Source organism: Branchiostoma lanceolatum, chromosome 8 (assembly GCF_035083965.1).
Source record: "Branchiostoma lanceolatum isolate klBraLanc5 chromosome 8, klBraLanc5.hap2, whole genome shotgun sequence".
In the NCBI taxonomy this organism is placed as follows: domain Eukaryota; kingdom Metazoa; phylum Chordata; class Leptocardii; order Amphioxiformes; family Branchiostomatidae; genus Branchiostoma; species Branchiostoma lanceolatum.
Window position 1 is genome coordinate 15,077,249 of NC_089729.1, and position 23,173 is coordinate 15,100,421.

Here is a 23,173-nt window from a genome sequence, read left to right on the forward strand (position 1 = left end):
AATTCGGGATTTTTCCGATAATGGTTGACTGAAATCAATCTAGCAGAACAATAAACCATCCTTTTTTTCTATAATTCTGTCAGTATCATGTATTATCTTTGCACTAATCATATATATGGTAGATTTTGTCTCTAGTCGTGCTGACACCATAATATTTCAACTTTAAACTATCGTCCGCCGCACGCACAATTTTGTGCTGTCGGACAGGGGGGCACATTAATTCGGGAGAGAAGATTCGTCTTGAATATCTTACCGCTAATCACATTTTATACAGCAGCTATTCGTTCCATCCTTGGCTTGAGGAGAGTGCTATGGATATAGACGTGTCCAAGTAAAAAAAATACACGAAAAAACGGCCGTACCGCACACATCAGGCCAGTTCGGGAACAACCCGTGTGTTGAGTCGGTAGAACTTCACTCAAAGTTGGCCCATCGTCATCATCGGGCAACGTGTAACGTTACATTATTCATGGGAAGTTAGCTGGATGCTGTAGCAATGGTAATACTACTATGTCCATGTGTTCCTTGTTGTGTTAGGAGCAAACTTTGAGGAAAATATCTTCCTCAGTCCACTATCACACGCAGCATTTAGACAAAAAAGTGTTCCTCACAAACCTTTGTCGTCTGCTTGACAACAGGATTCTGGTTAACAATATGGCGGCGGGAAAATACACGTGCCGTAGGTTTTAGCAACAGAGAGGAGTTTTGATGATTGATCACACTTAGAATCCAGTTGCATGTTAGCAAAAGAGATTGTAATAAGTTGTCTTGTAAATAATTGTGTTGAGCAGGAATCGGATGTGACATTTTTCTTATAAACCAGCCGACAACCATGTTGTTTAAGTCTCCCACGAAGTCCTCAGACTGTTCCAATAAGGGACGGAGAGTTTTTGACCTCGTCGCCTTATAATCCATGCTTATCGAAGCTTTTCAGACAGTGTTCTGAATACGTAAGTCTGGCAGGTTTGCATGTCTAGCGGTATTACTTATGTTGCATCTAGCACATATCCCTAAATACCCCGTTTTCGAAAAATCCCGAATTTAAGTCCCCCGCGAATTTAGGTTACCCAACGTTACCCCTTTCGCGACCGATACCGCTTATCTACCTGTGCAGACTTGTTGAATGTTTTGCTGTGTTTGCGCGTCTTTAGAAGCAGAAACTTTAACATTCTAGGCACCCAAAGCGAATTTACTGAGATAATATCTTCTCTGTTTTACTTGCAGGCAAGACAGCGAATGCTGAGTGCGTTTACCGTTGCCAGACTGAACGAGGTACCAAGGTAGTAACGGGGAACCATGGCCTCTAGATGCGGGGCTTTGCCAGCACTACTGGCTCTTGTACACTTGTTTGGAGTTTCTTCATCAACTGTGATGACCAAGTATGGACAGGTGAGGGGAATCACGACGACACCGGGTACAGACCTAAACCCGGTGGTACAGTACTTGGGAATTCCGTACGCTCTCCCGCCGAAGGGTAGCCGGCGTTTTCGGCCTCCGCAGCCGCCCAAGCCGTGGCCCGACGTACGGAACTGCACCGCGTTCGGCCCCGTTTGTCCACAGATGATCAACGATACCGAAAACTGGCTCAAACAAGGGGCTTCCGTTCAGCGAATGCGGCTGGCTATGCTCCCCTTCCTGAAACAGATGGATGAAGACTGCCTCTATCTTAATGTGTACAAAAGAGCGGACTTAGGTAAGTCTCCACTTATTGTATATCAATATCCTGATAACCTCGGTGTCCACCGATGCCGGTCGTATCGTCGAGTTAAGGAAAGCTTTCATCTATAGCCATATTGGTAATATCATGTATTTTGCTTCAGCAGTTGGATTCGATCATTAGGGACGGGTCGGTTAACGATTGAGGCGGCAAACAAGCTCTTGGTCACCCGTGTAGCTTGAAGGGCGAGTACCTGACCTCACCAGTAGAGTGAAAAATCGCAGGGAAAAGATTGTTGTCCATAAACCTTGCTTAGATGAAATGCGCTGCGACCGGGCCATTTTGTCATTACTGTACGTGTCACATATTGACTGTGTGTTAGGACGTGAGGAAACGCTCGCTTGAGGTACGAAGCGTATTGATAATCTCACTTCATCACCAGTCTCTATAACACCGGAGTGCCCCGGAGTCTAATCCCTTCAAATTGTCTTCAACATAGTCGATACGTATTTTCCATTTTCTTATCTGCTGAACATCCAAATGAAGTCAAAACCTTCAATTTCCCCACATTGCCTGTACAAGAAACGCCTGCACGGTCGCGTGTGATATAGTCACGTGCGTGAAATTGCTCATCTAAGCTGGCAGTAATTACTCCACTTATTAAGAAAATCCCAGCGATCAACCTTGATTTATAACCTTAATGCTTGGACGGGTATATTTTAGAGGGTCGCTGCGGGAGTTGTCCTCTCACAGTGTATTGGTACTGGTGTACTGGTAAGGTCGAGGAGCTGCCTCAGTGTACTTGGCAGAGTGGCAACGCCATTTATACACACCGTCAAGGTGAATACTGTTAAGGTATTGCGTTTTAGCGGAAATCGAAGGAAGGGAAAATTAGGAGAGGCAAACACACACAGCCACTGACTCCTTTCATCTGCTATGGATTGGTGAATCAAGTTGTGATCCTCCGAATGCCTACTTCCTTTTCTAGCGGAATGGATATCTACCAATACGCCCTCTTTGTTTCGTTTTCCCCCTTTCCGTCGCCCATCCCCAATGCCATTTCCATCGATATCGCGATACTGCATGTAGGTGACAAATGATGGTGGGAAAACGAGTAAAGAATTAAGTCCTCCAGACATCCATTACGATGTGCGCGATAAACACAAAGAACCAAGAGAGAGAACATGCTCGGGGGAACGCTCCACATAATAGACGTTCAAGACGAAACCCCCATCATCTTCAAAGAAGTTCGTAAGAGGCAGCATCTGGGTATAAATGGAGGCGGAAAATAGCATTGATCGGGTCAAGTGGAGAATACTGTACATTCATTTATTCTCGCGGTGATTTCATTTTGCGGTAGAAGGGGTAAGGAGATTCGCAATTATAGTACTGTAGCAGTACACTGAAAAGGCACATTCTTTGTGTCATAAATTAGCGGTCGATAGGTCTCCACGAAAATGAAACCAACGCGAACATTTCAAGATTCACAGTACACAGAACTGTAGGCTTTGTCCATCATTCTAACCACCTTTGCTCCTCTCTCTTTCAACAAGGCACTCAGACATTTTCCTTTCGTCATTAATATTGTAAATATCCTTTCCCGTGTGTCTTTAACCCCAGTAATGTTTCCTGACAACTTTGATTAGGCTCAAAGACGCAGCATGCGTCGACAGGAACTGCCTACGCGGTCGCCATATAAGAAGCTTAAAAAACAGCAGGCGATAACCAAAAACCCTCGACGACTCATCCGCTAAGCCATTGTATTGATTGAAATAGGGAACGAAGAATATCTTTTTGAAGGTTGTACATTAATCATAATCTTTTGTATTTCGTGTTTAGTATCCATATTGAGATTTCTAAACGATGATTATTATAATCTTCTCAATTTAGTTTTTATGACCCCAAATAGGCCTTGTTTTTGCAAAAATAAATGGCACTTGTTGTTGATTATACATTATCTTTTGTATCTCGGGTTTATAATCCATGGGTTATGGAACGATGGTTATAACAGACAAGCTTTGTCTTTATGAACTCAAATTAAATAGACTTTTTTTTGCAATCATGGCGATGCTCGTAACTTTTGAATTATACGTATGAACAACATTAACAGTCATTGTAATTACTTCGTTTCCCTACGTTCCATGGTCTGTGTACGTGTTCGTAATGCAATTATGCCAATTTATTGGTTGCAAAGAGTAATCAAACAATTAAGGCTTCTTCACTGATCCGAACATGAAATGTTCAAGGGTATCTGGTTATGCCGTTACGGGGACAGGATGCCTGAGTAGCTCATAGTCATGTAATTAAATCCCTAACTACATATCGATTAGGCCTAGGAAAAATGTATTGTTTCCTGTTACGGCCCTGAAAAAGATTAGGGTCGGTAGGTAGGTTCCAATTTTTGTTTATTAGATCTCGGTCGAAGTGATCTAGCAAATTCAGTTTGACGATGTAAAACTGGAATGCATCAGGGCGTTGTTATTTTCAACCTTATATTGTAATTATTACAAATATGCATTGTACACATACAAGACTTAGTATATTCTTAGTACAAAGAATTCCAATTTTTACGACTGTTCAAAGGCTTGATATTTTAACAGAGTGTTATTATAAAAAAATACAAGACTACGTGGATTTATTAAAAATTTTCATCACTCAGATGTCAGATTGCAAATTTTTTATTATGCGTCTCTTGCTAGCGGTGACCCCCAAAACGCTTCCGTCGGCAGGTTTTTGCTAGGATCGGTCGGGTAACCAGAAACACAACATTTTTTCCCAATGCCTATCAGAAAATTCCGTTTCCAACTGCCATGCATACAAATTTATTTCGATCTACCACATTTTTATGGAAGGATTGACATAACAGGTGAACTATCACCTTTTCAAGATGTCATCCCAGACCGGACTGTAAGATTTGGACCATCGCACACCGGGGCATGCCCCTACTCTTTTTCGAAAGGTGTGGTGGCTTCTTTAACGTGCACGGGGTGTGGCTCTCCCCAAACACGGGACCTCCATTTAACGTCCTATCCGAGGGACTTCCCTAACCCTAGATGAGCTAAATACTCATTTACATCTGAGTGAGGTGAGGAAAGTCGTGTTAAGTGCCTATCCCAAGGGCACAACGTCGGGGCGCAAGTTCGGCACAACCCGGGTTCCATTGTTTGACAGCCGCGCGCTCTACACTTGCGCCACACGACGCCACTTTTGGTCACAAATGACCGTGACCCAACGACAAAATCCTGACTGACATCTGTGCTGCAATCATTCTATTCTTCTGAATACTCTATTGATTGACATCTATCAATTCCAACCCAATTCAATTGTTAGATCTGATTTGTTATTGATTTTATTGTATACATAAATCAGATTGATGTGACCATTACAAATATCACTACTATATATTTTGTCACGAATCACTTTGTTGGGATTTGTATTTGCTTGAGTGCATATGAAAGTCACAGGATTTGTCATATTGTAATAGCCATATTTCAGATACTTGGAACAAATGGATAATCTTCAAAGGCATCAGTGAACATTCTGGGTGTTCTTTGTTCAGCTCTGGTGGAAACTATCACTATCTTGAAGAGTACATGGTTCCAATGCTTTTTGAAAATCTACAAATGTACCATCGCTGGTTTTGATTACGGCCGCATTAGAATAAAGGGTTGTCATTTCTAAAAATGCGACTATACACAGTTTTACCGACTACTCCTTCCAACAGTGAACTGCCAGGTAGCGGTTAGGCTTCAGCAAAATATGTCTGCTACAATCAGTTCTTTAAGTCATCTCACGGTGTCTTGGTGTTTCGTTCCTTGGTCATTATCAAATGGTCGATAGGGCACCCTGAGAAGGATCAAAGCCTTTATCTGCTCCATTAAAAGTTGAGAGTCTTATGTTGGAACGCCTGCAGGTCCTAACGCTATCTGCAGATCCGTAGATTGACGAGCAAATTCATCGTTATGTAACAGTTTTCAAAAGGGTTCGTCCCACTAGAAGGACGCCCCAAACACACACAAGAGAGGGCGATTAATAAACGGGGCCCCAAATCAAAATCTAATGTACTGGGAGTCTCATTCCTGTCTCTTGTTCTTATTTTCCCTCCTATTAGGAGCTAATGACCTAATATCGAGTATTTACGATGATATACAGTGTCATTTAACTAGATGATAGAGCTGAAGAAGGCTGGAAATCAAATTGGGCTGAAAATTACTTCGGGAACATTTTCAGCATTTTTCAACGCGGTAAAAGGCCCAAAACCATCGGTTGGATCCAATTCAATTTCTCCTGACAATCCAATGAGATTTATATGTCCTTATGGCAAAAAAGTAAACGACTCAGTGCAGTGTCTTGCTGGTGAAATACACATTATAGCATGTCAAGGTGAAGTAAATAAAGCATTACAACGTCTGAGGATCGAACAGACATTCTTCTTTTCAGGAGAGAACATACCAACTTTTTCTGCGTTTATATGTCTAAGATGCGTAAATCTGTCTTAACAGTAAAAAAAAATAGCACAATGGCACACAGCATAAAATGCAAGATCTAGATTAGCTACTTTTAAACTTAAGTGGTGGTACTTTCTGACAACAAGCTTGATAAAGCTTCATTGTTTTGACTAAGATGCCAACAGATATTAACCTATTCATCATTGGTTTGGCTGTTCAGGACTACTTAACTAGCCCTGTGACTATGAAAAAAGGCTAGCTTTGTTGACAATACAAATAAAGTTTCCACATTGACAGAATGGCAATCAATAACAATATTATAAGCATATCTAAATGATGTGTCCCCAAACGTAACTGACCAACCTTTTCCTTACAGTTCTTGTTGTCCTTTTTCTTGCTGTTATCTATTGTCCCATTTTCAACACTTCCCGTTAGATATGTTCTGGCCAATCAATATGGAAACAGACTGTACTTTGTATTCGTACAGTTAAACGTAGATCTTGGAGGAAATAAGATAGTTGTTAGTGATTGTTTAATAATTAGGCCATGTACACATAATTGTGCATGCATAAGATTAGCTGCAAACCAACGTCCACAGATCCAAACAAATGGACTTTTCTATCAAAGGCTTTAATCTTTTAACAAGATGGATTTCAGGATAATGGAAAAATCCAATTACTGATTGGGTAGGCCGACGATCTACGCAAACACGTACTTAGTCTATGACTGTAAATGAAATGCATTTCCCGAATAAGTCTATGAGCATGAATTTCTTTTTAGATGTAATGATGTAATGATGAAGATTTATGTTTATGGACATGCTATGCCAGACATGGTCCCAACAGCCTGATAAAGCCAGCTCATATATTTTCTGAGGATAGATTTGCTTTTTGAAGCCATGTATCATCTTGAGGACACGGCGTTGCATTAAGTAGTTGGCCAACACCCAACTTGTTGGCTTCAGGTATTGCCGCGGCGAGCTGCTACAGTAATAAAGCTGGCCACGCCTAATGCGTTTCAGCAAACGACCTTCTCGGTTACGGTAGACACACCGGTCGTAGGCTGCATACGCAGAATTTGTAACGAGTCTTATGTACATGTACATTTACTCTAATGTAATGCCTTGAAACGACGTAAGGCATTCGTTTAAAGATTGTTTAGCGAGTTACTACTTACGATAGTGTGATAGTGTTGCTATCAACCTTTGTAGATTTGTGGACTATGATTATATAAACCTTTGTGTCAGTTATGGCTAGATCTTAACAGTTTTCATCATTTCTTTTATAATCATTACGATATTCAGTATCGCTGTAGGAATAATCGTTAATATTCCGTTTAGATATATCATCTATCAATACACTGTATCGGATTTGCTATACATTAAGTTGATTCTCTTTTGCATCTCCCCAAATTGCCTACATTTCCACTTTTGAGTGCACTACTTTGTTTTCAAATAGTAGACATAAATCAATCCGCGATATGACTATTGACATTCACATGCCAGCACCACCAGGGTGCGCTTTGCAGAATATTGGACATTGATTCTTCCGCGCGCGCTTGAACCCTGTGGTAAGCCTTTACAGCATGGCAGAAAACTTTGATTATCTGGATTTCTAAGTGCACCGTACATCGTCACTTCACGAGCTGGACACGTCTTTACACGCTGAGCTTATTTGATTAGTTTTGGCCCCTAAAACAGTTCGTGGTCGTAAAGGTTTCTAATATGAGCACGCGGTGCGCTGTTAATCTTTGTTGATGGGCAATCGATTTTCTTCAACGACCAAGCCAGTGTATGAATTCTCGGGCTGGCATACTTTGAAAGTATATTAGAGGCAGATGCACTCAAGGTAGTAACTACAGACACTTTGAAGAGGATTTTCAAGTAGCTAATTCATTACCGTACTTAAGAATGCGGTCCCAATAGGACAGACCTAGTACCTATACATTTTTTTTAATTATTGTACTGGACTACATAGAGGGACAACTTTTAAACATTCATGTCCCTTTTTTTAAACAACGGTTGACCTATTTGTGAATACCACAGATAGAACATCGTCTTTGTCAGTCATTGATTTCATGTAGGTAATTAGTATCTGTCTAGTAAACCTGTACGTACGCAAAGTTTGGGTACTGGAAATTGGTCTGAACGATTGCTGTGTTGTATATCAGGACCTGTTTTATGACTGAATTATCACTAAATCTAAAGACTTCTGTCAAGGGTAGTAATGTCTGTGTCGCGGCTTGTCTCACATATATGTTAGAAAAAAAAACGTTAGGCTATATTAGACTTTTTCAATTTGTACAGTCACAGAAGGCCGTTTCACATGTTGCCTTAATCTTATTAAAAGCAAGACTCTTTCTCATAAATAAGGTAAGACTTCTACATATCAAAACGATTGTGATTGTTGCTGAGTATTGAACATTGATGTTCAATACTGGATTGATCACTTCAGGAAATGTCATTCATTTACAGGTCTCTTCCCTTCTGATTTCGTTGCTTGGGATTACGAGACATCAGTCAAACACAAATGTCTTTGTTAATGTTGTGTTGTGACCGGTCAAACCCATCAACATTCATTTTGTTTAGAAGATAGTACTTGGGGTCATCGTTTGAAGTTCGTAAGTACAGAGTGTCCTCTATCTAAACTAAATCTATTTTCCCTTTTCTCTATCTAAACTTAATCTATTTTCCCTTATATAAACCGTCACAAAAAATAACCAATTTTGTAGTAAATGTTGTCTTAATTTTCTGCATGAATTTACGACTTTCTTAATAGCGTATAGCCCCTTGAAAATACAATTTCAAAACGTTTCTTATTGTCCCAGAATTTGACCACATTATTTTTTTTTTAATCAAACTGTCTAAAGCCTTATAAATCTGGTTCCTCGTACCAGACTGGAAGTCTTCAAGTACTATTCATAGCTGCATTAGATTTGGGAGGCCCTATCTATTGTTCATGGGCTCTTTGTCATGATGGAATGTCGGAGACGTGGCCACGGCGCATCCTTCGGGTCACAAATAGCTCAGGTGAGATTACCCCGTCCAATGTATTAGGGATGTATAATGGTTGAAACAGGCGTGTGACCCGGTTCTACCAGACAATGCTGAACTATGGCTTCGTCGTCAACGCCATCTCCATTTTGTGGTAATGTCCCCGGTGCTGAAACTACAGATGTTCTACCATGCAGCTGTACACCACGCTTGGTATTGCCCGGTCATCATGATGGCATATCAAAACGACTGGACGTAAACATTTTTTCGATCTTAACTTTTAATTTTTAACGTCAATAGAGAGACCCTTGCAAAATCTAAAGGTATTAATCAATCAATTATGTTTCCTATCAAATTAATTATCACCAGATGTGACAGTCAATGAAATCATCTACATGAATAAAACTTGGAAAAGCGTGTCAGGTTTAGACATCAATTCGATTAATGTTAGACGTTAAAGGTATCATGTGAGAAAGATTGACGCATCATCACAGGGTACAATTGAAGCTGGTTAGAACGCTTCTAGTATACATGTACTAGCTATGACTACTTCAGCTTTATGATTGATACCGCAACTGAAAAGCTCAAAGTAGTTTCATTGAGTTCCCCTTTGGAAACCGACATGACTGATGTTTCAATCACCCATTCCAATAAATCGATAACTGAAATAAAATGGAATAAACGGACAAAGTTCATGCCATCAAAGACCAATTTAATAGATTTATGACATTTTGTATTTTTCAATACAACGTCCCAAAGCTGACTGATATAACAACACAATTGGCTTCCCGTGATCGTACAAATAGCAATAAAGCGTGTATTAATCAATATATGGTAGATACATCTATGCCCTCTTTGTTTATTCATATATTCAATATAGTTCATAATCTGCTCTTCAATTAATTCTAGATTTTTGTTTTTAAAGATATTATTGTGGTCATTTTCCGTAATTAGCATTGGCGCGCAGAAAATGCTCAATCCAACAATATCATTTGAAAAAATGTCTCATTAGACAAAAGGGAGAGGACAAAATTGTACGTTTCAGTATTTTGACTTGAGTATTGTCTAAAATTGACGCCATAATGGCAATAGATAGTGTTCAGCAACTATCCCATCTTTTTTCTCTCTAGCTCGGCGGGGGTTTGCCGATGATTGCTCATTATGGTGCACTAACAGTCCTACCTGTGGCCTTTGTTGCAACAAATCCTACAGCGTTGTCAAGATAACGAGCTGGCAGCACTCTGCGAGTTCCCTACAGACTTGTGTCCGTCTGAAGAGATCAAGAACGCCCTTTGACACTTTCACGAGGATTACTGGGAAAGCAAAGAAAAATTACCGCGGAAAGAAAGACGAGTAAACACGCTTAAAAGTGCCCTTAAGTGCGAAGTCCCATGCGATGTTGTCTACGTTGAAAGGCGACTTCAGAGAAACCAGTTATAAATCTGCGCTGGCAATGACGTCAACATTTCAGGATTATTCGTGGGTTCTAGATCTTTACCAGATTCTGTTCATCGGTATTTGCCATTCAAGTTTCTGTGAATTGGGCCTATGGATATGTTGTATTTCCGGTTACATGACCCTAGCAAAAACGTGCCAACCCTAACCATTTTTGGAGTCGATCACAAGGATGGGACCTGAAATTTTCGATATAAAATCTGAGTGATGAAAAAGAATTTGGAGTAGCTCTGGAAACCTTTTTACATACATGCTGTATTTCACATTCTGTTGACAAACTAAGGCTTTGAACAGTGTATGAGAATATGTTGTAAATATAGTGTATTTCTTTATTCAGTTTATTGATATACTTGTTCGTAGTTATTTGATAATAAACAATGTATATCTGTATGATTACAATATGGTGCTGAAAATAACAGTGCCCGACTGGATTTCAGTTTGATATTGTTAAACAGTATATTTGTTGCATCACTTCGACCGAAATCTATAAAAAAATCCCTACCTATCAGCCCATACATAAATATTTTCAGAACCGTTAACGAAAACAGAAGACTAATTTTACTTACACCTTAATAGACGGTACGCTACTAGCAGACTCTCAAACTTAAAACAGACGGACGCAATTAGAATAAGCATCCCTCACGACCGACAGACTGTTTAAATTCCAAATGATCAACCCCTAGAATGGAAGACTTACTTCAGGATGCAAAGCAATCCGAAAAGCCAATAAGTTTCTCGTTGTTAATGTTAAACTACGTCTATTCATTATTTTCCAATGAAGGTCTGCTTCCCGTGGATTAATATTTGATAAGTTGGAGAAAGAATAAACGTGCCCTGGGCTGCCTTGCGTGATGGAGCATAAATAGCTCGCTCAGGGAAGGTAATATCCGTTGTTTTACTTTCCTGAGGCTGCTGCCCTTTCTATCCCCGGTACGGATGCTGACCCCTATGCATTATCTGTTGAAAGGCAGAGGTTTTTAAAGCATTTTAAGCACTTCAATACACTTGCATCCAGAGAAAATCCAGACAGCCAAAATGGTGTGAAACAAAGATCGAAAATAACCAAGCCCTGGCCGAGTTGCAAAACTTAAATTGAATTTACTAGTATTCAGAATACATTATACAACTGATAGAATAGCTCAAGTCCAACAAAAAAAGTAAAACATTTTTGAACAAACATGAATCCTTGAAAACATTCAGTCGAAAATATGCTGGCTGCCAAATCTCTGACACAAGAATTCAGTAGTTTTTAGGTTAAACCTTGTTAGCTCCTGTACATAACACAGTATAGCTCAAGTCCAACAAAAAAATAAAACCACATTTAAAAAAAAAAAAACATGAATCCTTGAAAAAATTCAGTCGAAAATATGCCCTATGCCAAACATCTGTAACGAGAATTCAGTAGTTTTTAGGTTTAACCTTGTCAGCTCCTGTACATAACACAGTATAATTAGATTGTCCTTGGAGTGATTCTTGTTGACGTTATGGCACAAGCTAAGCACCATCTGTTGCCATATGCCGCAAGACTCCTGTGACCGGCAGCAAATCCAATAAAATTACACGCTTGCTGATAAAAGGACATAACGTTCTGTTTCTAGCCCATGGCAATCAAATTTGACGCTAATACCAAAATCATGTTCTAAACACGTAGCCGTGCTGCTAGGAGATTAAAGTCAAATATTGTACATACCAGTAAATACTAGAATATATCAAACGTGGGTAATAATCCAACAAAATGAAGTCGGCAAAATCAAAGCATGCTTCGCGGGCACCATCCTAATACCTCCATGAATAGTGTTGTATGATAAGGAGAGAGATTTGCATTTTAACAAAGTGTCCATAAAGCAAAGCAATGGTGCGTCCTTGCTAAGTCCTGTTGGCAACCAAATTGCCTATAGAAAATGTGCTCTACGCCACTGGGCATGACTGGAAGACATTTGTTCAGCTAAGCACACGCGAAGAAAGTAAACTTTGCCTTATCTACATCGCCATTGCCAAGACAATGCATTAATCTTTAAAACGTTCTTGAGGGTGATGATAACTCTCTAGATACTGGTGCACCCTTGTGCCCTCGGCCTTTTGTGTAAAGTATAATCACAACCCTAAAGGGTTTTCTAGTGCCACTGGGACTTGACCCTTCACTGCGGATTGCACCACACAGGCGACGGATTCATATTACCATACTTTACACTCGATGAGGAGGTCTGCAGCCTAAACGTGAGGCAGAATACACCCTATAAAACGAGTCCATCACGTTAGGCTTAGAGCTAATTTACATTATAAAAGATAACGGGGGTAGCCTTTATTTCTTGCCCCATAATAACGATACTTGGGTCTCGTGTGAATACATAACTTCAATAGCTTTGCAATACAAAACGTTCATTTCATCCTATATATCTGAAAATGGCCTAACATGTAGAAAATCTGAAGCAATATTGATGCAAAGATTGTGGCATGCTATGCTTCAGTAAATCAATTAGCGTTTTTATGACAGGATTGCCGTGTTTTTCCCCTGAATCCCCTGCAGTACAACAAAATTGAATGAAAATGAGATCGAACAAACAACAGCTGGTAGTCCTTAAGGCAAAGGACAATATGACAGATACATGGCGAACGTCATGAATATACAAATCAAATAATAACTCTGCTGGTAAAAGTAGTATTTATTTTAAAAACCACGAACTACATAACTTTATGATTAATTTTGACTTGAGGCATAATAAGTGTAAATGTAGCCAGTTTTCCATCTGTTGCAATCAATTACAATTTTGAAACGAGAGCCTGAGGAACAAAGGACAGATGTTTTGTTTATGCAGCAACCATCCTCCAGAGCAGTTCTGACACATGTAGTCATAACAAACAGTGCAGCAGTGTTGTACAAAACGAAAAAATGGACCCTATAACATACACGCCTTATGTATTGGATAATAACAATACATATTATGTCATGAAATATATTTAATATTTTGGCAGGTTTTATGTTTTGCTCGTATGATTCAAAAATAGATATCCGCTCGCTGTGGTACATATTATATATATATATAGAGTGCAATATTGAAACATAGTAGAACTAAACAAACTTATATGTTAATGCGAGTTAAGCACTGATTGGTTGGTTGCTACCTGCTTTCTATTTGGTACAATATCTTGCATTGTCCCTCTCGGTATAAAGCGCAAAAACAGATTGAAAAACGTCTGCATACGAAAATATTTTTCAACCTGTTTCCTAGCTGTACATATTAGTCCCAGTTGACAAGTAACTGATTCAACGTAACTTTGTCCAAATATATGACATATAAATTAGCTAACCCGTATGTGGAAATCAAACCAACCGTGCGTAGCAAAACAAGACATTTATGCAGTGTAACACTATACTTCTTCCGAACATGAAGTTACATCTCTTGCCTCCGTAATTCAACTCTAAATGTTGCAAACTCTCACGTGCATCATCAGCATTATTGACTATGCCCGCCATATCTACAAATCTTTGAGAGCTTTTTTCCGTAACATTGCCTGCAGTGGATAGGGGTGACAAATGACAATTAAAGAGAACGCATGGATTAAATGACAGACGGTTGGCCCCAAGGATAGGACACGCCCCGTTGCTTACTTTGCACTTTGTAGAGTTCTAAATCAGCATTTTTGGATGATAACAACAGATTGAGCGAGCTGCTGTCCTTGATTTGTTTGCACATGTTTTTAAGATTACATGTATTTAAACATGTATACGCTTACATGTATTTAAATCATAAATTTCAGTTTGCATCGTCAACACATACAGTTATTGAATCAAAATATCATCACGTCTGCAGACATGTACAGTATCATTGATTCATTATTTCTCAAGTAAAGTTAGAATTACTAAAAACACGTTTAGTAACAAACATATAATGTGCCCTTTACTTTTTCTATTGCTTTTTGAACACTATTCATAACATATTCCAAGGAAAACCTCAACTCAACACAATGTTTCCTAAGGCCCATAGAAGGACCCATCTTGTTCGTATCGCTTGCTATATATAGACACATCGCGAATCAACGACTGTTGAAACGTAGGCGCAGTATCTTTACTTGAATCCTACTTCGAGTTGTTGAGATTGTAATGCCACTTTTCCATTACTTTGAATGTCATTTAAATCCCCCTTGCTTATCAGATATACATGGCTCTAAGATGAATCATTACGCAAATGTAGCCCGGGTCAAGGGATTCCCGAGGAACCAATTCAGGTTGGAGTGTGTGGCACATAGGTCACTCATCTGTTAGTCCCGGGACTTTGCAAAGTGATGTAAGATAGACTTGGCCCTTCCCTTTTTTAATGCCAAGGTTTCTACATGTACGATCTTGCTGCACCAAGAGATGGATGGTGCGCTTATCTAAGTATTAGATGTTGTCTCGCGATTTATTCTTTAGAGGTGTTCATTGACAGGAATGCTATTTTGAGAAATATACTTCAATTGTCCTTGGCATTTGCGTCACTTTTTTTCCACTCAAATGTGATCCCGTGGTACAAACTTAACGAATATTACTCACAAGGACCGGTACGGTCTTGATACGGGACGATTCATCAAAACAGTCGGAGACGACTACACCTAAATCCCCCCTTTTGTCAATGTACGAATACCAAGTAAACACCAGCGGATCTAACAATTTAAGGACGTCTATTGTGTAATTAAATCAATTATACAAATCCACCATCTTTTCTACTTTGTTATGATGAGTGTTATCATTATGTACAGACCTGCCAAAGTAACACATGCAAAGGAGGACTATATTTCATCTGCGGTGCTGTAGATCACAGCTCAGAAGATATTGTGTCAGAGATTACTAGTTACAATGACTACATAGCCGGCGGTTGGCAACGTTATACATTCTGATTTTGTTCTACATCTTTTAACAGCTTCTAGCCTTACTAGCATCACTGGGGGATGGAAGTGAAACCGTGGTTAGTGTTGGAAAGGTTGGATTCTGTTTTCAAAATACCTCAAGAGAATCAGATTTATAGAATCAATAAGACAACAGCGCTAGCATATTAATGTTTAGAACAATATTTATTGATTATCTGTAAACTGGCAGTATTTGTGCAAGGGGCTTTTACTAAGTCACGTATGAGACGATGTGCATTGGTTAGAGCTGCTTAGCACATTGGGGATGTTGGTACAACATAATGACAAGCTGAAAGTTTCATCACCAATTACTGATAGAAGGCCATTGTACACTGGGAACAACATTATTCCGCGGACACGATCGTTTATCCATCTTAAATGTAGCCGCCTACGAACAAAGAACTCTAAGACACTTTTTCATACATCAAACAGACACCCACGTGCATCCACATAGGAAAGCTTTCAAGAATGATGAAAAAGTTGCCATTTCTTATACGTGATGGTCGGTGCCTGACTAGCTTAGTCAGATCGTTTGCAGCATGCGCCATAGATGGACAAAGTCATTACCGCTGAACTCTTTACCGCTAACTTAAAACCACCGCGAAGAGCCGTTCCATTGTGTGACTGCAGCGCTATTGTTTCAAACGCGAACTCAAAACCACCGCTAACACTCCTTTTTGTCCCTAATTCAAAATTAAATTCCCGCTAACATTTCTGTATTACAGTAATTTGAGAATGAAAACCTTGAATTAAAGTTACATGTTTTATCAAAGACGCCTACACGTCGAATGCAAAGATCATAATCTATATCTTAGATGGGAAAACCAGAAAAAAAATTGAGAGAAATTTCAACAAAATGCATAGAAAAGAAATTATTTCGTCACAGTTTTCCTAAGATGTGTGGAGATAAAGGTATGTTATTCATGGTGACAAAGGACACTATTACACTTCCTGTTGGCTTAACAAAGAATCGGCACCCTAGTTTTACCACTGCCAGCCTTCCTTGATTATTCCCAGTTAGGTACTTTATGCAATCAGCCTATCCCCATGTGAGAACTAAAAGTAATTAGTAACGACTAATTATTATGATTTTATTATTATTATTACGTTTTGCTTTGCTTGGTAGCATCATTATTGTCACTCTCTTTAATTTTCACCGACGCTTGTAAACCAGTTGATCTCATATTCACAAATTTGGAGAAATAGATAGGTAAAATCAATCAAAACGTACATTATTGGTGGTAATCAACCAAAACCATTGTCTTCCATTCAAAATAAATCAGCTAGCCGACCGTTTCGAGCGATAACCTCCTGTACCCGCAAATATTACGGCTGGATCGTCGTAACTGGTCTGTAAATTTCCCCAAAGATGCCAAGAAAAATAAACCCGGGGCAAATTAATCCCCGTGAAATCTACAAGCCTCGAAACCCGTAAAAACGGTTTTATCGCAAATGACTGGCGTGAAGTCAAGCAATCAGGCGACGTCATTGACGCTTTATGCCCTTGACGGCGAGCCCCCAAAATAAGCGGAATTTAACGACTCATAATAAACTCGCTGGTGAAGCCTCCTGGGCGTCATCTATAACGCCCCGTGGTTATCATATGGGGAGCTGCAAGAGCGTGGCAGGATCTTGGCACTTCACGCACTGTTGGGAACCCATTAGGCCTAGAGGTAAACCTGGCAAAACGTCAGCACACTTTGCTTGGGAGTTATCTGTTGCCGTGATCTTAGGGAATACACGGGGAGTATTAGCTGGATTCGGAATATTTCAAGACACTTACTATAGATATATCCACATTCAAACGTCGCAATATCTCTGTGGTGATAAGTCGTATACTTTAAATTCTAAGTCGTTTTTATCCAATTTGTCAACAAATAACGCGATCCCAAAACTAATGCTGAATATTTATGACTTAACCAAGCGAACTTAGCTCATGTACAGCAAAATTGAGATGTATGCCTAGTACGTGTAAAACAAGCCCTTGCTTTCTGCCTAGCGACTAATGTGATTATCTGCTATCAAGAAAGTGCACGAGACGGATTACTTAAGTTCAGATTCACTCTGAGATAGGCAATCTTTCAATTAGCATTCAAGGGTCACCAGGAACCATCTATAATTCAATTAAAACATTAGCTCTCCATGAAACCCATAGTTACGCTAATACCGGTATCACTGTTTCTTTCCTTCTGTGTTCATACTTTCAATTCTATCCAAAAGCTCAAACTTTTCTTTGAACTTTGACAGCGCCATATCATTGAAGTGTGAGTGAACATTGTATGTATGTTACCGAAAACCGCAGGATGATTCCCCATCCGTTCTATCTTGAAGTTCGCCGAAAAGACCAAGTGGATCAGTGCTAATAATCGGAATACCACTGCAATTCATCTCCGATAAGTAGAAGCTTTATCGCTTTGATGGCCGCTAGATCTGACCTACCAGGATCCCGGACGACACGTCAGCTCTAGGCCGGTTAGGTAACCATGGTGACGACAGCCTGACGGCCATCTTGTCGCCTGCAGAAGCTGTCAGCAGATCCAATTTCACGCTTGGCGGTCCTCAGCGCGATGGGATCGTTGCCGGGGATCGCCGGGAGTCACACGTGTACATTGTTGCCAGATTATCACACGGCGCACAGGTCACAGTGTCTGCAGGAGCTGATGGCTTTGTTATCCGGCCAACAGTGTCCCATTGTGGAGGAGGGCGTAACAAATCATCTCCTTAAAGATTTCCTTGGAGATAATTCGTTCCGGACCCATTGATGTGGCAACGCCACAAGATAAAGGTGTAACCCTACCTACATGTGGTACATTCTTGGATTTATACCCTCTGTTTGCATGAAAAGGCCAGGTTTCAATCAACATTCCTATGACAAATCTGCGTCACTTCGACATGAAATGAACGCATCACAATGCACATCAGGTATTTTGTAATTTGCCTGGTGCTCCACAATTCATTGTTCTGGTTCAATTTCAATAGATTTTATAACCTTTGACTAGCTTAGATTTTACAATGAAATCATGAAAGTTTGTCTGAAAGGTTTCTTACAAAGATCTCAGGTAACACACACTCCTTGTGCGCTTAGCTTATACCCCAATTTATCCGTAGGATAAGAAAAAGAGACTTTCTTGTCCTGAAAGTGTTAACATTAAGAATGACAAACAGTCAGAGGGTATGTGTCTCTTTTATCTGAATGTTTCTTGCCTTAGCTTTTAATGATGAAGCTCTACAAGAACAGGTAGGGCTGCAGGGGACGACAGTAGAGAAGATAAGGAAATGAGCATAGAATGCTGCATTACATAGTATCCTGGTGATATTTTTCTCCACGCCTGGATGCTCATAGATAGTGCGGCATCAATGAAACTGTGATAAGAACATCACAAGGCGTTATAAGTACTACCTCGCAGCAGGAGTCGATAGTACTTTCAACCATAAAAAGTTTCTTCGCTCTAAAAAATGCAGCTATGATACCCTAACTCCTGCCAAACGATAACAACAAGACGAATTACATCAAACCACTTCATGTAGAAAGAAAAGCCATGATTCAGGAGAAAGAGAATAATCCATCATCAGCTATAGACCCGGCAGATATAATAATTAGACTTTAAAGGCGTTGCAAAGAACGGGTCATTTCCCCCAAATTGGTAGACAATTGGTAGATTTCTTTTAAGTAAAAGGCAGTCAGCGTTACATCGGGCACAAAACTTCTCGATTCATTCGTTAATCAATAGTTCCTTTTAGAACATGACCCCATTTAGTTGGAACCCATTAAGTAACCTAAATTTCAGGGAAAGATTGCCTCCTAGCAAAGGGAAAGTCCTGAGATATTGATAGAATGTGATATAAGAAGAATGGTATTTACAAATGCGTGTCAAAGAGTTTAACCAAACTTTTGCATTGATCTATAGAAAAAGTAATTCGGAGGTGTGGAATTCATATGTGCAGCTTGTGATGAACTCTGGTACCCTTTGGTAGAAATTAGCTTTCTTCTACAAACGACCTTACCATCGGTAAAGTTCTGGTACAATATTTTCCCTACAGAATCCGTACTGTTTTTATAAGCTAACAGTAAACCTCAGCCTTCCCTTGGTGCCGCGTCCACAGCAAATATTCCCTAGTAGATAGTTAGATGATATCAGGACTGAAATATTGCATCATAAACATAGCATGTTACCAGGAAATGAACGCCTGGGGACTATAGTTACTGTAGTAGCAGGTAGCTGTGGATGTCACTGTGAAGACGACTAACAATAAAAACTAATAAAGTATATAAACCAGCCAGTACGTACTTGGCAATAGTCTTCAGCAGACAAAGCTAATCCTCAAAGTTATGATTAACGCATTGAGAGTTCCGTAGATTGTATCTTTTCTCCTGACTACCTCCTGAATAGAAATTGCTGCTTTCTGGAGACGAAACGAGGCTCCATTAATAACAACCCTCATGCTCAGAGAAGCGTAGCCTCTGCACGACGAGCTCACGACAAGACCAGTCACGCGTATAATGTACGTGTGAAACCAAGTTATAGCAAGAGGGTTTTTTTTGCTCAGATTGTACAAAAACCTTGACGCCACGCTGATTTTTTTATCGGAAAGTCACAGAACAGTGACGTGATAGGAGACATATTGCTGGAACGGTAGGGGTCCTCCTGTTAGTGCTATAATTACAAATCTCTGCTAGTTACTGTTTCATTGGTAATGAATATTCTGGCGTAATGCGTCGCAAGAATGATCTCCGGCGCTGTGAATAATGCGGCATATGTTACGGCATGTTGGATGAGCCACAGGCGGTTTTAACGTTAGCGTTGTTAGCTTGAAGCGGAAAATATAGCGCGTCAATACTAGTCTAGTCATCTGTGACCGGATGTTAAGCAAAGGGTGCGTCACGTGAACATCACGTGTTACGTCACGTGCACATCATGCGTACGCCACGTGCTTGATTACCTCATCTGTGAGGGCAAAGAATGATGTTGATGATCATGTTTTCAGCACCATTCATTGGTTTGTCGTGTAGCATGATTGCTATTGTAGTTAGCAGGAATAAGTGGTTAAAATCATAAACATTTCCCCCATCACATATAATTTGTTGACCAACCAAACTTTTTAATTCTAAATTCAAGACCAACGGTAGTCAATTTTTATTTTGCCAACGAAGAGTAACTTTACTAAGCTCACACGCTTTCTGTTAACAGTTGGTGCCAAACCAAAGGCGGCAGTTATGGTCTTCATCCACCCCGGATATTTTGAAGAAGGTGCGGGCAGCATGTACGACGGTAGCGCCATCGCCAGCTGGGGACAAGTCATCGTCGTGACCTTCAACTATCGCCTCGGTCTGCTAGGTATGTAATCACTCACGTGTTTCCGGTATGATGCATTGTGGGTAAGAATTTGTCGCCGCAATATTTGATGTGAATGCAATTATAAAGAGACAATTAAAAAGAGACATGTGGTTATATCTTACGGTTGTAACTTCAATGTGAAAGACAATATACCTACAGGAAAACATGTAATGATTTTTTGTCTGTTACGATTTGATGAAGGTTTTGATATATTCGAATGCAGTGCTTTTTTTTTCACACGATGCCACACTACAAACTAAATCACTTCCCAGACTGAATACCACAGTTCCTGAAGGTGCTCGTGTTACAGTTGTAGTTTCTGTGTAGAAAAGATCAAAACTTCGCATTCATTCAGTAGCCAATGGAAGGGATGAGGTACACTGCAAAGCTAGCCAACGTCAACTCTCAATATAAGTCACTTGTTTAAGGAGCAGATCTCGTAGGCAATATACTGCATGTTATCCAAAGACTATGATATTTTAAATGGTATATGATATGAATGATGTGATATAGATTCAAACGATGCTGAATTCAACCTGTAGGCAAAGTCTAATCTAATCGCTTGCAGTAGTGACTGTTAAAAACAGTGCTAGAGTACATTTCCACCCCCTGTCGGTACGTAATGCATTTGGGATTACAGCAGTCGTTGCAATAGGTTGTCAGCCTGCTGTTATATGATGGTGTATAGACAAGTTCAATGTCACAAATGGGTAACCCTGACTGCTTCAACAAGAAGGCGACTCTTTCTGATTTCCCTGCGGCTCGATGTTCCAAACACTATTCTTTTCCCTTTTGATTAAAGACTAGTCTCTTGAGACTACAACAACCCTTTACTTTTATTGTTGCTTTCGCGTCTCCTATAATTCGTATTGATTCCACTGACAGCAGACGACTTTTATCATCCATAATACTCTCTGTGGAACGTCTCTAACCGTAAGAGTGTAACCTACGCTCCGCTGAGTCAACGTGATAAAGAAAGTATTGCAAACATAATGAAATTGTCATTTTCATTCTTCTCCTTTTTGTGCGGTAAGGACATTTTCTCTGAGACCCTTGTAAGAAGGTGCGCTGTAACATGATAGTAAATGTCTCATGTGAGAATTGTACCGTGTCACTTACGGCATTCACTCTGTTATCTGATAGACAAATGATCAGTTACCTCCTCCCAACGGTACGGAGTAATAAGAGGTATACATTTACAAGCAATGGTCTCTAGTACTTAGTGGTAATGGGGTGGTAGTAATCTGTATGCAAATGAGGTGACCGTATACCCTACACGTACGAACTTACCATGCACAAGCACAACCAATAAACGTTCGTGAAACCTACATTTTTCATTATAACGAACCCAACAGCAACGCTTACGAGTATCTAAGATTATTCTATTTTTCTCCCAACTGTCAGACTTCAGAGTCGATTGCTTCATTTCCTCCTGTAATTTCCATTCACTACTTTTAACGATTGAACCCTTGCCAATAGCCGAATGGAGATCAGCCATCTTTTTGGCTTACAGTATGCTAGTAAGGATACAATCCATAGATAAACGTAGTAAACGTTGGTCCAGAAAATATGCCCCCAGCTTTATCATAAGATTATTCAGTATGTAAGAGAAACAGACAGTAAAATAGGATTTGATGTAAGATTGCAATGTTATATGGTCATAAGAGTGAGGAAAAGAAATATGTCAGGAATTCTCAAACTTGTCTAGCAATGTCCATGTTCGGTAGGCTCTTGAAAGGTTTTATCATTTCTCCTGGCAATACACAAACTGCATTCATAGTCAAAACGTCCCCTGTTATGTTATGGAGCAATGATTTATGCAAGTCATCAACTCTATATTTTCTTATGATGAAGTGTTTAGAAAAAAAGTTAACAGTTCTCTGTGGCAAATGTGCTAGATGTCGGCAAATCGGCAACCAGATCCGCAGTGTGTGTTTTTTTGGCACACAGTTTGACAGATTAGCCGAAAAGGCTCGGTGGGCGTCACTCCACCGTCCGGGAAGGTAGTGTAAAGTGCCTTTCCCAAGGGCGCAACGTCGGGGTATGGTGAGTATCGAAGTCCGAGTTCAACGCTCTAACCGTTACGCCACGCCGACGTCACTAAATGACGTGTTTACCCCCCCCCCCCCTCCCCCACGATGAGACCTTCTCTGACTACTGATGACACTGCTCTACTTTCCCAGGATTCCTCAGTACGGGTGAAGACAATGCCCCGGGGAATTATGGGTTGCTGGACCAGATCGCTGCCTTGAAGTGGGTGCAGCAGAACATCGTCAACTTTGGAGGAGACCCGAACAACATCACAGTCTTCGGGGCAGAAGCAGGCGGAGCGAGCATCAATCTGCTAGCACTATCTCCCAAGGCAAAAGGTGAGGTTACAATTCGAACCAACAGCTGTATC

At 40.1% G+C, this 23,173-nt stretch overlaps 1 protein-coding gene across 1 annotated transcript in view; it reads left to right on the plus strand.

Moving 5' to 3' along the window:
• Positions 1-1,075: 1,075 nt before the first annotated feature.
• Positions 1,076-23,173, plus strand: part of LOC136440782 (neuroligin-4, X-linked-like) — a 29,992-nt gene continuing 7,894 nt past the window's right edge. The window contains exons 1-3 of the mRNA XM_066436892.1: positions 1,076-1,693; positions 20,626-20,772; positions 22,956-23,141. Coding sequence (XP_066292989.1) covers positions 1,297-1,693; positions 20,626-20,772; positions 22,956-23,141 — 730 coding nt within the window. The 5' untranslated portion in view covers positions 1,076-1,296. The remainder of the gene's footprint in view (positions 1,694-20,625; positions 20,773-22,955; positions 23,142-23,173) is intronic.